General features: G+C 37.4%; 1 protein-coding gene across 2 annotated transcripts in view; it reads left to right on the top strand.

The window, feature by feature from the left end:
* The first annotated feature begins 917 nt into the window (after window positions 1–917).
* LOC113533700 (brain-enriched guanylate kinase-associated protein) overlaps window positions 918–14,886 on the top strand; it is a 32,512-nt gene continuing 18,543 nt past the window's right edge. The window contains exons 1-4 of one of the 2 annotated variants that reach the window (XM_026925970.3): window positions 918–1,172; window positions 10,062–10,250; window positions 11,955–12,116; window positions 13,269–13,335. In XM_026925970.3, the coding sequence (XP_026781771.1) occupies window positions 10,180–10,250; window positions 11,955–12,116; window positions 13,269–13,335 (300 nt within the window). In that variant the 5' untranslated portion in view covers window positions 918–1,172; window positions 10,062–10,179. The remainder of the gene's footprint in view (window positions 1,173–10,061; window positions 10,251–11,954; window positions 12,117–13,268; window positions 13,336–14,886) is intronic. The other variant, XM_026925973.3, reaches the window with a different exon arrangement.

Genomic DNA, 14,886 nt, shown 5'->3' with positions numbered 1-14,886 from the left:
AAAAAAACATGAAGCGAGTGGCAGTTCAGTGGATGATAACACTTTGTTGAAGTCAGAGGGGAATGGCCAGACTGGTTTGAGCTTACAGGAAGGCAACCGTAACTCAAATAACCACTCTTTTATGAAAAATATCCCATCATCTGCACTTTGGGTGAGTCTATACACACTGTAACCTCAGATTCCTGTTATTGGCTGACAGGAGTGGAACCTGCCTCAAGGTTCAGCATGTTGTGTGTTTTGATGTGCTTTTCTGTTCACCAAAAGCCCTTGGCATGGAGAACATTTGGTTTCTCAACTGTGGGTAAAATCTAAGGACAGATTTTGTTCTAGTTGGCTCTGCCTGGTGAGTAAGCTCACTGCAGCCTAGCAAGGGATCACTGTCAGTACAACAATGAGTCATTCTACTGTGTGTGTTTGTGTGTGAGTCTATCATACTGTTTTTCCAGATCTCCATCACCATTCATATGCTTAGGGGTTGTAGTGATTTAGAGAATTAGTGGGAGCAAAATGGAAGCAAGATTTTTGAAAAATACTAGTTCAAATATAACATAATTTTGTGTTACAGCATACTATCTTTCATTATATATTTATAACCATTGTATTATCATAATATCCTATTTTACCCCATTTACCTCTATTCCTTCATATTTCATAAGTTTCGATTAAATTTTGTCATGTCATTGTGTAATCCCCATCACCCAAATGTAACATTTAATGAAAACCATCATCTCTGTTTATTATCTGTTTGGCAGCACAAATGTGTGACTTGATGCTTGCTAGGAAGTGCATATTATATATTAGCACTAAGCAGCCTGATATGGGAAGCAGTAGATAAGTACAAGAAAAGGTTAACCTCTGATCTCTGTTTTTATATTTCTTCTATTTTGTGCAAGGCCTCTGATGGAGCGACACATGTCGTTAGGTAGGCTGCTTTCTTTTACTTTTCCTATGTGCTGTTTCCTTCCCCTGCTCCCTCCCTCCATTCTCTCACTCTCTCTCCCATTATCTCTCCCCTGCCTCCATCTGGACTGAGGTTTTTTAGCGCTTGCTAAAGCAGCTCTTTCTGCTGAGGAACTGGGAAGGCTAGTTCTGATGCACGCTGCTCAAAGAAAGGATATAGACACATGCACACAGTGATCTGATCTGAAAATGAGACGCAAAGCTCATAAATGGTAAGACAAGGAAGCCTTGCATGCATATGTGTGTGCGTGTGTGTGTGTGTGTGTGTTGTGAGTGTTCTAGGGATGTGTGTCCCACAGGCTGTTGCACTACGTTATGAATGAGGGAGCTTGTCCCTTATTTTCTTTGATGGTCCAAGTTTTGTCTATTTGACTTGAAGTGTAATACTGTAGTAAATAATTATTAGATAATTATTAGAGAGCAATATAATACAGACTAGTATTTAGTACGTGTAAGAAAGAAATCCATTGTGTGCAAAAGAAAATGATTCTTGTATTGGAAGATTTAGCTTCACATCTGTGCTCTGCTCAGTGTGGTGCTACTTCAGGGGAAATGGTAATTTAACCATTTTTTTTCTGTACCATGAGAACTAATAATCAAACTTATACAACTTTAGCATGGAGTACAGTGAATGTACATAACTCTTATTAAGGGCTTTCTTAAATTCAAAATGCCAAATTTTAAAATCTTTGTCCTTCATAATACTAGTATATTCTGCAAAATATTTAAAAACATTATTGGGCTAAACACACACAAAAAAAGAATTTATTAATGAAGTGTGTAGAATTATCGAACTGATTAAATAAAACTACGCTTAAACCAAAATTTATTAAATACCTTTAACCAAAAAATTGACATTATTATTATTATTATTATTATTATTATTACTGTTGTTGTTGTCAAACAGGGAACTGAATTTCATTAACTCTCATAATTTAATTTAACATTTCATATAGTGTTACTAAATGCAATAGTAACTGCCCCCTATTCTTTTCTCATTCCTATGGAGAAAACTATGAGAAACTCAGAAACACTGGAAGCATTAGGCATTGTATTTGAGAAGCACAGCTCAACTCCAGAGGCCAATTGTCTAGCTATGTTCCTTGTACAAAAAATACATTAGCAGCAGGACTCTCAGAGCTAAACACTGTGTTACATATTTGTTGACAATGTTAGGCAACACAAACCATTAACAGTTGTGTACTGGTACTTTAGTTGCATAAACTCTCTGCATGTAAAATGCATCAGTTTCTACATATCCTATAAGGAGACAAGCCAATTCGATTTATTTATTTGTATGGTGCTTTTAACAATGGACTTTGTCACAAAGCAGCTTTATAGAAATACAGAAATAAAGTTAATGTTCATGCTATAAATGCTAGAGTTTATAAGTGCTCCTAGTTGTTTAAGTAAATGCCTTGAAGTAGTAATTACACAGCTGGATTTGTGTTAAAATGGTCTTTTGTTCTTTTTGCTGGATTTGTGTTAAAATGGTCTTTTACTGGATTTCAAAGGTTACATCATCAACGAGCTCAGATATGAGCTTTAACTTTGGATCTACAGTATGTTCCAGAATTATAGAATGATTATGCTTCAAAGAGGCATTCACAAATAGTTTCTGTACATAAACTTTAACAGCTATGAATAATGTCAGTCAAAACCCTGCATATATTTCAATAACAAAGATGCACTAATCAAACCCATGACACCACTAACTTGCCACATAGTGCTGCATGGGATATTCTCATAAAACCATTTCCAATAAGTCTTCCACTGGTAACAGCGGCTCTTCATTTTTTCTTTTCTCTTTTGCCTGTGTGACTGAGCTTACCCCTGGGGTGGAAAAATGTCACTGAGCTTGGTAGCAGGTTCTGGCCTCTTATTAAGAAGGCAGTCAAATAGCCTAAGACTACCCTAGTGGGTAAGGGCAGAAATCTTGCTTTAACATCCAGATAGCCAAGGCACCTGAGGCAACAACACGGCAGAGCCCTGAGAAAGAGTGTGTTTGGTGTGTATAGGTGTCTTGCAGTCTAGCAGTAATATGGATTTAGCTGATAAAGGGAGAAGCCTGGTGCTAGATAGCAAGAGTCAGCTGTAGTAGAGTCAGGCAAGAAAACAGTGTGGGCTCAATTACTAATTGAGGCTCTGTCCCAAGTGCTAAAACTCATGCCAAGCTAGTCTTCTTACTATACTGTAATATCAATAACATTAAGAAATATACAAATACTGGAATGTACAGAATCCATTCTAACAAGACTTAATTATAGTCATTATATTATATAAGTATTTATACAGTGTTATTCTCTACTCTGTGATTTTACTTGATGACCATGACTCATTAGAGTGAATAATCCCAAGAACTTTTTCTCAGACGCTAATAACTTTTTTCCTAAATTTTTATTAACCTTCACTGGAGGGTTAATAAAATATAATATACATTAAATTAAAATATATTAAAGTGCCTTTGGCTACATCAAAATGTTATCCTCATCTGTATTTCTTACACATAATGCATTTATTTATTTATTTATTTATTTACTTGGCTTTCTACTCACTATTATGATATTTCTTCTGATCTTTAGTAAAGACCTTTCAATATCTTTCTCAAATATGATAGCTTTCTTTCTGAACTGCATGATTTCTCAATTTTTCATAGTTTTTAAAATAGTATGTCACAGCATTATTAGGTTATTTTATGTATATGTGTGTATATATGGTGTCCACAGCAATAACTAGCTAATCTGACATGTATCTGACAGTCCTTAACCTGAAATGTTGATTTGAAATAGTTTGAGGGTGGCAGTTATCACTGTCAAAAATTCATGTCAAAAGGAAATGGCATGTCACAACAAGGCATGAATGCATTGATTCATAATGAACTATTTTATTCACTGAACTAATTTATAACGGATAAATTAGGATAGGTGACCTTTAAACTTTCAGAAATGAATTTGGGTTCAAGAAGGCACTAGTACCGGTGTCACAAAATCTAATCACGGTCACAATGTAGCATTTTGGTTCATAGTTAAACTAAATTTACATATTTATGTTATGTTACATATTTGTGTTCATATAAAGAAATATAAAGGAACATGAGAAATCAAAACTGAAGGAAAAAAAAATTATTATGGGCTTTATGCATTCTCTCAGGATGGGTCTTGCTGCTAGATCATGCTGTTTTAGACTCTTATGAATTATTCAATTATCTCTGCACACATCTTGTATACAGGGTAACAAAGGAGGTTGTGGCCAAGTGGAACCATGTAGACTGAAGAGAAGTGATTCAAGTACAGAGCCCAGAGGGTCGTCTCAACCAGCAGAAGCTGTAAAGAATGTTTACTGATGATAATAATAATATATGGAATAATAATTCTATATGGAAGAAATAAGAAGTCAACCAAGGGATGGCCATGCTAGTGATAACAATAGCCAAGTATGTTGTGTGGAACAACAATATATGCAGCACTCAGATCAAGAAGCATTAGAATACCATGGTTACACGTATCTGCATACAAGAGGTCATTAACAACTCTCTCATATGGATGGTCTCTGTGCTACTGAAAGGTCAAAATCCAGATTGCAAGAGCTCATAGGAATTGTACATGTACTTTGAGACCTGATTTGCCAGTCCTTCTAGCATCTTTGCCACAAAAGAGAGGACATTGGCATTCAGATTGTTAGCTCAGTAGGATTTAGAGCTGTTTTTATAGCTGGTGTGACCACCACTGTATTTAGATCAAATGGCACAATTCCAAAGGCTAGGTTACTATTAATAAAGTGAGAAATCTGGCAACAACATCTGACATCACATGGTGATGGGACACGGTATAACAGACATGACAATAAGTTCAGTTTCTTGAGCAACATCAAAATAAAGGCTTGATTATTGGGAGAAAAGCAGAAAGAGGGTTGGCAGAGGGTTTAGGATGAAGTAGAAGTGAGAAACAGGAGGGCGAATGTTTCTGAGTCAGCAACCAGTGCCTTTTCTGTAAGAAGTGCACTATTTAAGCTAAACATGTTTTTTTTTTCTTTGCATTATTAACATTATTAATTTGTGAATTATTAACCATTCCCAGTGGACATAACAAGGCTTTTACATTTGTCGTATATGTCATCCCACCATGGCAACCTTGTCTGCTATGAAAAAATATCTTTAAAAATGGAATTAAATTGAATGCATAGGTAGTGGGTGTAGTAAAAGTTAAGAATGGTACACAAAGTTTTGAGAGATACAGGATATTTATATATAATATAAAGTTAATGAAATATTCTATCTCTGTCAAGCTGTCCTGACACACTTCCACTGCTGTAGCTGCTTTCACCCTCTGGTTCATTCTACCTGATTCATCCTTACTTCCTACTTCTTCTGCTTGGAGGTTCTGCACTTCTGTGACTCCTCTGCTGTGGATGGCTGCTGTCATTCCAGTCCTCAACAACACTAGCCTTGATCCTAATGACCATTCTAATTATAGACCAATTCCTGTCCAAACCACTAGAAAGAGTGGTTGGTTTCCAACTACAACAATTTTTCTACCAGCAATTTCTTTCAGCCTTTTCAATCAAGTTTCTGTCCTCTTCATGGTATTGAGACTACTCTTCTAAGAGTCACCAGTAACCTTCTCCTTCTTCTTCTCAGTATTCTTACATGGTTGCAGAGATTCTGCTCTCCTGCCTTTCCTCGATTTGTATTTCTAGCCTGGCACATGACTGGTTTGCATCTTACTTGTCAAAGATACCATTGGTAAACACAAATCCTGTACTTGGCCAGATCATTGACGAACACAGTCTTAGCGTCCACTGTTATGCAGACGACACTCAGATTTATCACAGTACAACGTCCACCACAGCTCTTTCTGACACCTCTTTAACTAAATCTATTCATAATATAAAATCATGGATGGACACCAGCTTCCTTAATTTAAACCCTGACAAAACAGAAATCTTACTTGTCACCCCTAAAACTCTAAAACATCAAAATAGTCATTTGATACTGATTCAGCCCATGCTTAGTTTGAAAGATACTGAAACCCTGGTTCATGCTTTCATAACCTCATGCTTAGATCACTGTTATTCCCTATTCTATGGCAGAATGGAGAGCCACAAATAACGATGTTACAAGACTTGCTCACATGCAACCATTGTCTGAATCTTTTGGAAGGCAAACATCTTTACCATCTCTAGGAAGTTGCATTTGTCAAGATATCTCCTGCACTCACTGTCAAATCTGACCCATGGTACTCAGTCTAAACAGCTTGCTAGTCTCAAACACCCAGACATAATGAACACCAACAAATACAAGAAGCCCAAAAAACAGTTTGAGTTGCTCTCTGGATGATCAACTTGGCAGACATTGCTCAAGAGCTGAGACAATCCAAAGTAGTGAATTACAAGTGTGATAAAATAGCCTATATTCCATGCATACCTTATGAATTCATGACTTTGATTTAGTAACTTGTGACTACATTAAATTGTGTGCACAATTAACTGTCGAGATAAAATTCAAAATAACAGGACAGGCTTGACCAAGTGGTATTTTATTAAGATTCCATATAATGAGGGTGGAAGCCATATTGCTAAATTAAGCTGAATTTGCAGAAATTAATTGTATATTTACAACTATACAGTCAATGCATTAGACATTAATTCACTGCTTGTCATCTTCTTATTCATACAGTATATCATTATATTAATTAAAATTTCACACCAAAGGGGAAAAAAAGATATTTCCTTTTCAGTCCACATTTTCCATTCCTGAGTTTTCTCAGGCTTAAAGGCAAGTGCTTGTGATTAAACGAGGTGATCTAGACATTATTGAAAAACCCAGTTTCAGACACCTGCACTCAAGAAAAATCTGCCAATCTGTGAGGTGTGAACTACATGCATATAATTTGAATGGTGTAGCAAGAAAATCAACTTAAGCATGTGTGTAACCCATCGCTAAGTAGTAAGTGTAACTTTCCCTACATAAAGTTTTTGATTTAAGTTGCCAACGTAAGTAGCCAACACTCCCCCCACCTCCCAGAACCATGTGTGTTTTTAGGATGTATGCAGGAGGACTTTTCTTTCCTGCTAGGCACTGGCATCAGGCTACTGCTGAATTGCACAACTACTTCCTGTGTGCCCCCACCAAAGAGCAGGACAACAACAATCCTAGCCACTCCATCACTGCAGTGATTGGTGGATATTATGACATGTCCTTGTTTCCTTGTTTCATTAGCTTGCTGGCCATTCTAACAGAATTTTCTGCATTGCCCCATCAGAAAGAGATAATCATCACAGACAGGTAGAGAGTAGTGTGGTGATACAGGGGTTCTGGGGTGTATGGCATTGTCTAAGGTGAGTGCACATCAACCAACTGGAATTAAGGGAGGTCACTCTGGCCAAGAATTCTTTTTGCCTGTTTTCAGACTTTACCATGTGCTGGTCCATTCAGACAACAGTGTTGACAAGTGTGAGGTCATGCAGCTCTCTCCATCTTGCACAGAATCTCCTTAGGTAGAAGAACCCATTGAATCCTCAGATTCCTGTTCTTGGCTGACAGGCATGGAACCCAGTGTGGTGATCTGCAGTTGTAGACTATCTGCCTCAAGGTTGTACGTGTTATATATTCTGAGATGCTTTTCTGCTCACCACGGTTGCAAAGAGTCCTTATTTGAGTTACTGTAGCCTTCCTGGTGACTCAAAATAAGTCTGGCCATTCTCTTCTGACCGCTCTTAACAACAAGGAGCTTCTGCCCAGAGAACCATTCACTAGATGTTTTTTGTTTTTCATACCACTTTCTGTAAACTGTAAATTGTAGAGACTCTTGTGCATGAACCCAGAAGATCAGCAGTTTCTGAAATACTCAAACCAGCCCATCTGGCACCAACAGCCATGCCACAGTCAAAGTCACTGAGATTACATTTTCCTCCATTCTATGATGGAGAACTGCAGGATACTGAGAAAATTCACTTTCCCAGAGACGTGAAGACACCATTCATGTCAGCATTTTACAGGCAAACCTTCCCTGGTCAGTGAAAGTTAGCAGAATAGAGACCAATAAGTTCAGTTCAGTTCTTTATTGTCCACGTGATTTGATTTGTAGTGGGGTTTGACAACACCACACAATTTATTAAAGACAAGCAACAAAAAAATAAAAATAGAAAAATACAAATACTAATGACTACTTTAGTGCATGCAGGGTAATTAGGCTGGACCACTGTCAACCATTTTAAGAGTTTGCAAATCATTATGGGTTCAAAGTCCTGTGTACCCACATTCAAATGGTTTAACCAAAAAAGGGGTGCATTTGCTGAAGCTGGAGAGGATCCTTGCTGTGCTCAATTACAGAGCTACACCATTAGAGTGTCGTAGGTCTCCAGCAGAATTGCAAATGGTTAGAAAGCTGAGGACAGTGTTCCCTCTGCTGAACATTTGTTTCAAAGCACAAATTGACACCCACTTAGGGAATGCAGAGCTAACTTTCATTACGACATGCTCGGCTTTTGTACCCCCCAAACATGAAGATTTGTTGTGAGTCAGATGCGACTGCAGATGGGGACGGATAGCAAAAGTTCTCAGAGGGAACACCTAGGTCATATGAAGTGCTCATGTATATTGTATGTATAGTACGGTGCAAAAAGCAGCCTTTTGTTTTCAAACAAATGGCCATTCAGCACTTATTGTTAATTATTCAGTGGCAAACAATAATGATGGGAAAATGTAGAGTACAATCATTCCATTTTCGATCATATTTTGTGAGATTTTCTGCTGAATACACTTCCCCATCATTAGTGTTATTGTTCATAAATCACACAAAGGTTTTCTGACAGTTAGGAACTCTGGGACTCTCTGGAACTGCACTGGAGGGAATGTCATTGATTGCTGTCTAACTATCATCTAGTCAGTATCAGTTTGTGCTACAAGGGAAAGCAACTGCTGATCAAAAGAAAAAGTGACATGCTACAAAAATAGTAATAAATAATAGACAATACACATGGGTGATCCCAAAACCTGGTAACTTCTTGGGTTTCTTTCATCTCATGAAGCGTGTAGTGTGATTAGACACCCGATTTCTCAGGGGCTCCCTCAATCAGTGATGGAACAGATTGGGGATGATGGATTTGCAATGTGCCTGACTCTGAGGAGGATATTGTGGAGCTAGTCAGAATAGCCAGTGTTGTCATTTCATCAGTGCTTTATGAAACATTTCTCTATACAGCAATATAAGCCTATAAGATAACATGAAAGAAAGCACTGTATTAAAAGTGCAAGCAACCTTACCAGTGGGACATGGCAAGATCTTACAAGATCCTAGTGATGATTCTCATTGGGCTGTATTGAGAGTTGGCAATTCATGTCAACAACTTAATTTTGTAAGTGGCCCGTTCATTTCTCCAAAGTTGCCAGATATTAAGCCTTTAAGCCTGGGGGATAGAAAATGCAGACTGAAGAAGCAGACCACACTTTTTCTTTGATGTCAAGTGTAATATGATGTAACATAAAAGCAAGAGACAATTTAAAAAATGAAAAAAAAAGACCAAAACTGTGACAAATTAATAAGCAGATGGGAAGCTTTCAAATGGAGTCTAGTATATTGTCAGTATATTGCTGCATGAATAGTCTTTAATATTTTTGTCTTGCTGCATGAATAGTCTTTTTTAGTGACATTCATTTTGTCTTTCCCGGTTTCACTACAGCTATTTATAAATGCATAAACACTTTACAAATTACATGTGATGAAATGAAAGTTTTTTCGGAATTTTACTTGAATTCTAATCTACATATAAATTTTCCACATAACTGTAATGTTCCACATAACCAACATACAAACGAAAGTCCCATCTACAATAAATAGGCCTGATAATTGAAAACATACACTAAAGCCCATTGATTCCAAGGAATTACTTTGCATTATAGTAACTGAAATTAGAATGAATGAATGAATAAATAAATAAATAAATAAATAAATAAAATAGCAACTGGTTATTCAAAAGTGATGTTCAGGCCCCCTGCCTAATTCTTGAGTCAAAAAGAATACATTCCAGAGGTCCTGGAAGCACATGAGTTACCTATGGGCTGTGTGATTGTAGCAGTGTTCTCTCTTTTCTCTTTTTATCAGGATCAATCCTGACAGAAAATTACTGTCTGATTCTGGAAGGAAAACTTAGGGTGTTTCACAGTCTCTGGGCGCCAACACCCAGTGGAATTACTACACACAAGACAAAGCAAAATATAACATGAAAAAAATATATATTGGGAAAACTGCACTTAAAGCCTCTCGAAATGGTTGTAAACATCAGAAAAGAAGGTAAGAGTAAAACGAATCAAAAAATATTTATCATCAAGGCACTTCCATTAACTCAAGTGTTTGCTAAACTGCTCCTTGGGCACCCCCAGATGGTACATTTTTACTATTGCCTATCTCCCAAAACACCTCAACCATGCACTATTCTCCATACACTATATGTCCACAGTATGTGGAGACCTGACCATTTAACATCCCATTCCAAAACCTGGGCATTAATGTGGAGGTGGTCCCCCTATTTGCTGCTATAACAGCCTCCAAACTTCTGAGGAGGTTTTCCACTAGATTTCGGACCATGGCTTTTGGGATTTGTGGAGAGCATAAGAGGTTGGGCACTGATGTCTGGCAAGAAGGCCTGGCATGAAGTTGGTGTTCCAGTTCATCCTAATGTTCAGTGGGTTTGAGGTCAGGGTTCAGTGCAGGCCACTCGAGTTCTTCCACACTAACCTTGCTCAACCATGTCTTTCTGGACCTCATTTTGTGCACAGTGCATTGTCATGCTAGGACGGATCATAATGCTACAGCATACAAAGACATTCTAGACAATTGTGTGCTTCCAACTTTGTGGCAACAGTTAGGGGAAGACCTTCATATGGGTGTTATGGTCAGGTGTCCGCATACTTTTTGCCATATAGAGTAGCTTGTTACAGGTGAGTTGGGAGCAAAAAATGTGGATTTTCTGAGGAGGCCTGGGGAACAGCCTGCAAAATACTGCATTAACCACCTCATATTAGTAATCATTCATCTCTACAAAGGCATAATCTACATTACATGTCAATGTAAAGTAAAGCTACAGCATTATTTTCCTCTTTACTATATTCTTCAATGCTATGAGTAGTGTTTAGTGTAGTGAATCACAATATAAATTACGTTTGGATGAGCGAACGTGTTTCCAATGCAACTAAAGATTACCTATAACTAAAAGATATATCAAAAACTTTAGTTGTAATGTAAAGCAAACTTTCCTGTAGGTGTGTTGCAAGTTGAGAATAGGATTCCAGCAGATTTGAAAGAACTGAGAGCTGTAAGATGTGTGTGAAGTAGTGTTATACTGAATAACTGAATAATACTGTGTGAAGTAGTGTTAATCTTCAGAGTAAATGTCTGTTGCAAAAAATCATATATGGAGTCTAATCTCCATATAGTCTGTGCATTACTGCCTGTGCTTTATTCCCATCTCTCCCACTCTTTCCACAATCTTATACCAGGCACTTAAAACCTCCAACAGCACTCCCAATTGCTTTCTAACTTATTCTACAAATGTTCAGTTTTCCTGTTACAGTGGCATTCATGTGAATGAGATTGTGCTAGGTAATTACCATAATTAGATCATTAGACATCTCATTGCATGTGACTCTGTTTTGAATCAGTTAAGGGAAATCATTACCATCTCATCTTCATTATTAAATAATCTTCATTAAAGAGCATTGCTTTCCTGTGCTGCTGTATTACATCATAATGTTATTTTACACCTTTATCAACAAACTACATCAGTAGTCTTTTGGTTTTGTGGTTTAATCATTTTGCATATTGCAGTAAAAGTTAATATAACCAACATGAAATGGATGCAGAATATTTAGTCACTTGCAACCATGTTATTACTTTAAAAGATGATATACAGTATGTGTGTCACTACTATTTAGGATGCAGTGAATTTAAGTAGGGTGAAGTAGTATTAATCATCCTCAACCCTTTGTATATGCGCAGTTCATTGCAGGAGCAGAAGGAGGACCTACGGAAGCGGCTCTCCTATACCACTCATAAGCTGGAGATGCTGGAGACTGAGTTTGACGCCACCAAGCAGTACCTGGAGACAGAACTAAGACGGGCACAGGAGGAGCTGGAGAAATTTACTGACAAGCTTCGCAGGTTCAAAGCATCTGTGCTTTTTTTCCCAACTAAGCCTAAATAAAATTATTGGACAGGGCTACTGGTTGAAGCCATAGAGAGAGTAACTCAACCTGGTCCTGTCCTGACTGGGTCACAGAATGATTATTTAAAAATCTGATGAAGAGTTTTTACCCAACCATCACTCCAGGATTTGCAGCACTCCTCTGCTGGTGGAATAGAGATTTCTCTCAATAAATGTTTTCAGAGTTCCTGAGTAACAATTTTGGTCAAACAGTGTAGCTGTAATCGCTGATAACTCATGGCAAACAATAACTGTTGACTCATGCTACACAATTCTGTAGCACAACACTGCCATCAGTCTGTAAAGTGTGTAAAAACAGGGTCAACTTTACTGACCAGACGCTACCATTGCTTAGAAGAAGCTACTGTTTGATCAACTTCAAAGCAACTTTTAATTTTACAATTTACATCACGCACAATTGACATCATCACATCATCATAAGTAACACCAACAATAATCCATTTTCACTAAAGAATGAATGAATAATTAATTTAACTTTAACATAAATTTCATTATTATTATCTGAACAATTTATTTGCATTTTGTGTGTGTGTGTGTGTGTGTGTGTGTGAGATCCAGAGAGGTAGCATGGAAGAATTCCCAGTGCGCCAGCAATGTTTTGGGTTGATTACTGTGCTAACATTATTACATTTATTCAAGTGGCTTGCAGCACGCAGCCCTCATGGAATGGTCTCCCTCATGTAAAACTATAAACACAATCAAATGAAAAACATTAGAAGCAATTCTATTTTTGAGTTATTTTAAGTAAAGCAGTAGCCTCTCCCCAAGTAATGAGCACACTTTCACAATTAAATCATTTTTAAATCATGATGCTAGCAAAAATGAGACTTAGATATGAGTATAGTTGAAACAACAATATTTTCCACTGACACACAGCATTTCATTAACATGCTGGAATCCCACCAAGAGTAGAGTCTGTTTTGTACTAAAATTATTCCTGAACAGAACTGAAATTTAACTCCCGAGTCATTCATTAGTGCCATGATTTATATCTGCAACAGTATTTTGGGTGAATTACCTTTACTGTTTTAGCAAACCTTTGCAGTATTACAACAGATTATAACTCATCTCATCCAATTTGCTTGCAGGATACAGAGCAGCTATGCAGCATTGCAGAGAATAAACCAAGAACTAGAAGAGAAGTTTAACCAAAAGGTAGGAAACCTTTCCACAGAACAGCAAATAGACATGTTGCACGTTAGTAAGGAACCTCTGAAAACACATTTGAACAATACAGCTACCAAATACTGGTGCACAGAGTTGTTGTTGTTCCTTTTTCGGCTGCTCCTGTTAGGGGTTGCCACAGCGGATCATTGGTCCGTGTATTTGATTTGGCACAGTTTTTACACCAGATGCCCTTCCTGACGCAACCCTCCCCAATTTTATCCGGGCTTTGGACCGGCACTGAGAGTGCACTGTTGCATGCAGCCCCAGTGCCTGGGGTTGGTTCCCTGGCCAGGAGTCAAACCCAGGCTGCAACAGTGAGAGCTCTGTGGCCTAACCACAACTCCTCCAGTGACCTAAACATTGGTACACGGAGTAAGGATACAAAATAATAACAATGTGAAACCACAACTGTATGATACTAACAGTACAGCACATTCTGTAAAGGAAGACACTGGTATTTTTTAATTTAAAAGAAAGCAAGCACATATGGCCAACCATGAAAATTTGACTGACAAAATGGCATATAGCAACAAATGCGATGACTACAGGTCCAGGAATTCAAGGATTGTGGTTTCATGTCACTCTCAATCAAAACTGCACCAAAGTCATTCTCACACAAATGAACTCATAGCACCACCATCCATCACCACATCTCTTTAACTTCATAATACCTGTTTTTACTAGTCTTTAGATTATACCTTCCTAAGCAAAACAGTTACAAATGAAACAACAACTGGTAATTTTCCATTAATATAAAGTAATAACAATTCGAAAAACAATACAGTTTTTAGACTAAGGTTAAGGTTAAAAAAAAAAACATTTATAGCCACTTACAGCAACTGAAGCCCGGCCTGAGCATATCTAAGAAATTATTTCTCAACCAAATTTCTATTTACACGAATGATTGCATTAATCACACTACACCACTGTATGGTTTAAAAAAAAATAAATGTAATGCAAATAAATGAATAAAATAATATCCTCGCAAATGAGGCTGCAAATGCCCACAAATCTCTCCTATGCCATACATAGAAGTGTGAAAATTCAGGACTATGGAACTGCAAACAATACTGATACCAGTGACCTTTCTGAGTCTAACAATTGTTAGAGAGTAGGGTTTTTTCCTCCCTGTTTTAAATCTTCAGAAATGAGATGCAGGCAGGCGCGAAATAAATGTGTATATTGAATCTTCACGCATACAGCCAAGGTATGATCACTTCAGTTCAAACTATCTAACTCTCCAAAAAATCTCCCTGTGTTTATAAGCCCATGCCTAGGCACCCAAGGTCATATGTATATAAGGAATAACACTCCCTGGCATCACATGATGTTTTCAGATTACATAAATTTACAAAGGATGACTTGTAAGACTACATGTACATGTTTAAGCTACAAGCTTCCACTTAACACAACAGATACTATCAATATGGGATATTTTTTGTAATCAATTATTTTATTACTTTTAAGTATGACAAAAACCAAGACATACATACATCAAAACATTTTTTGAATATTTCTGTCCAAATCAATATTCCTATA

The sequence above is a fragment of the Pangasianodon hypophthalmus genome, chromosome 10, assembly GCF_027358585.1.
Source record: "Pangasianodon hypophthalmus isolate fPanHyp1 chromosome 10, fPanHyp1.pri, whole genome shotgun sequence".
NCBI lineage: Eukaryota > Metazoa > Chordata > Actinopteri > Siluriformes > Pangasiidae > Pangasianodon > Pangasianodon hypophthalmus.
This window is presented reverse-complemented; position numbering and strand designations above follow the sequence as displayed.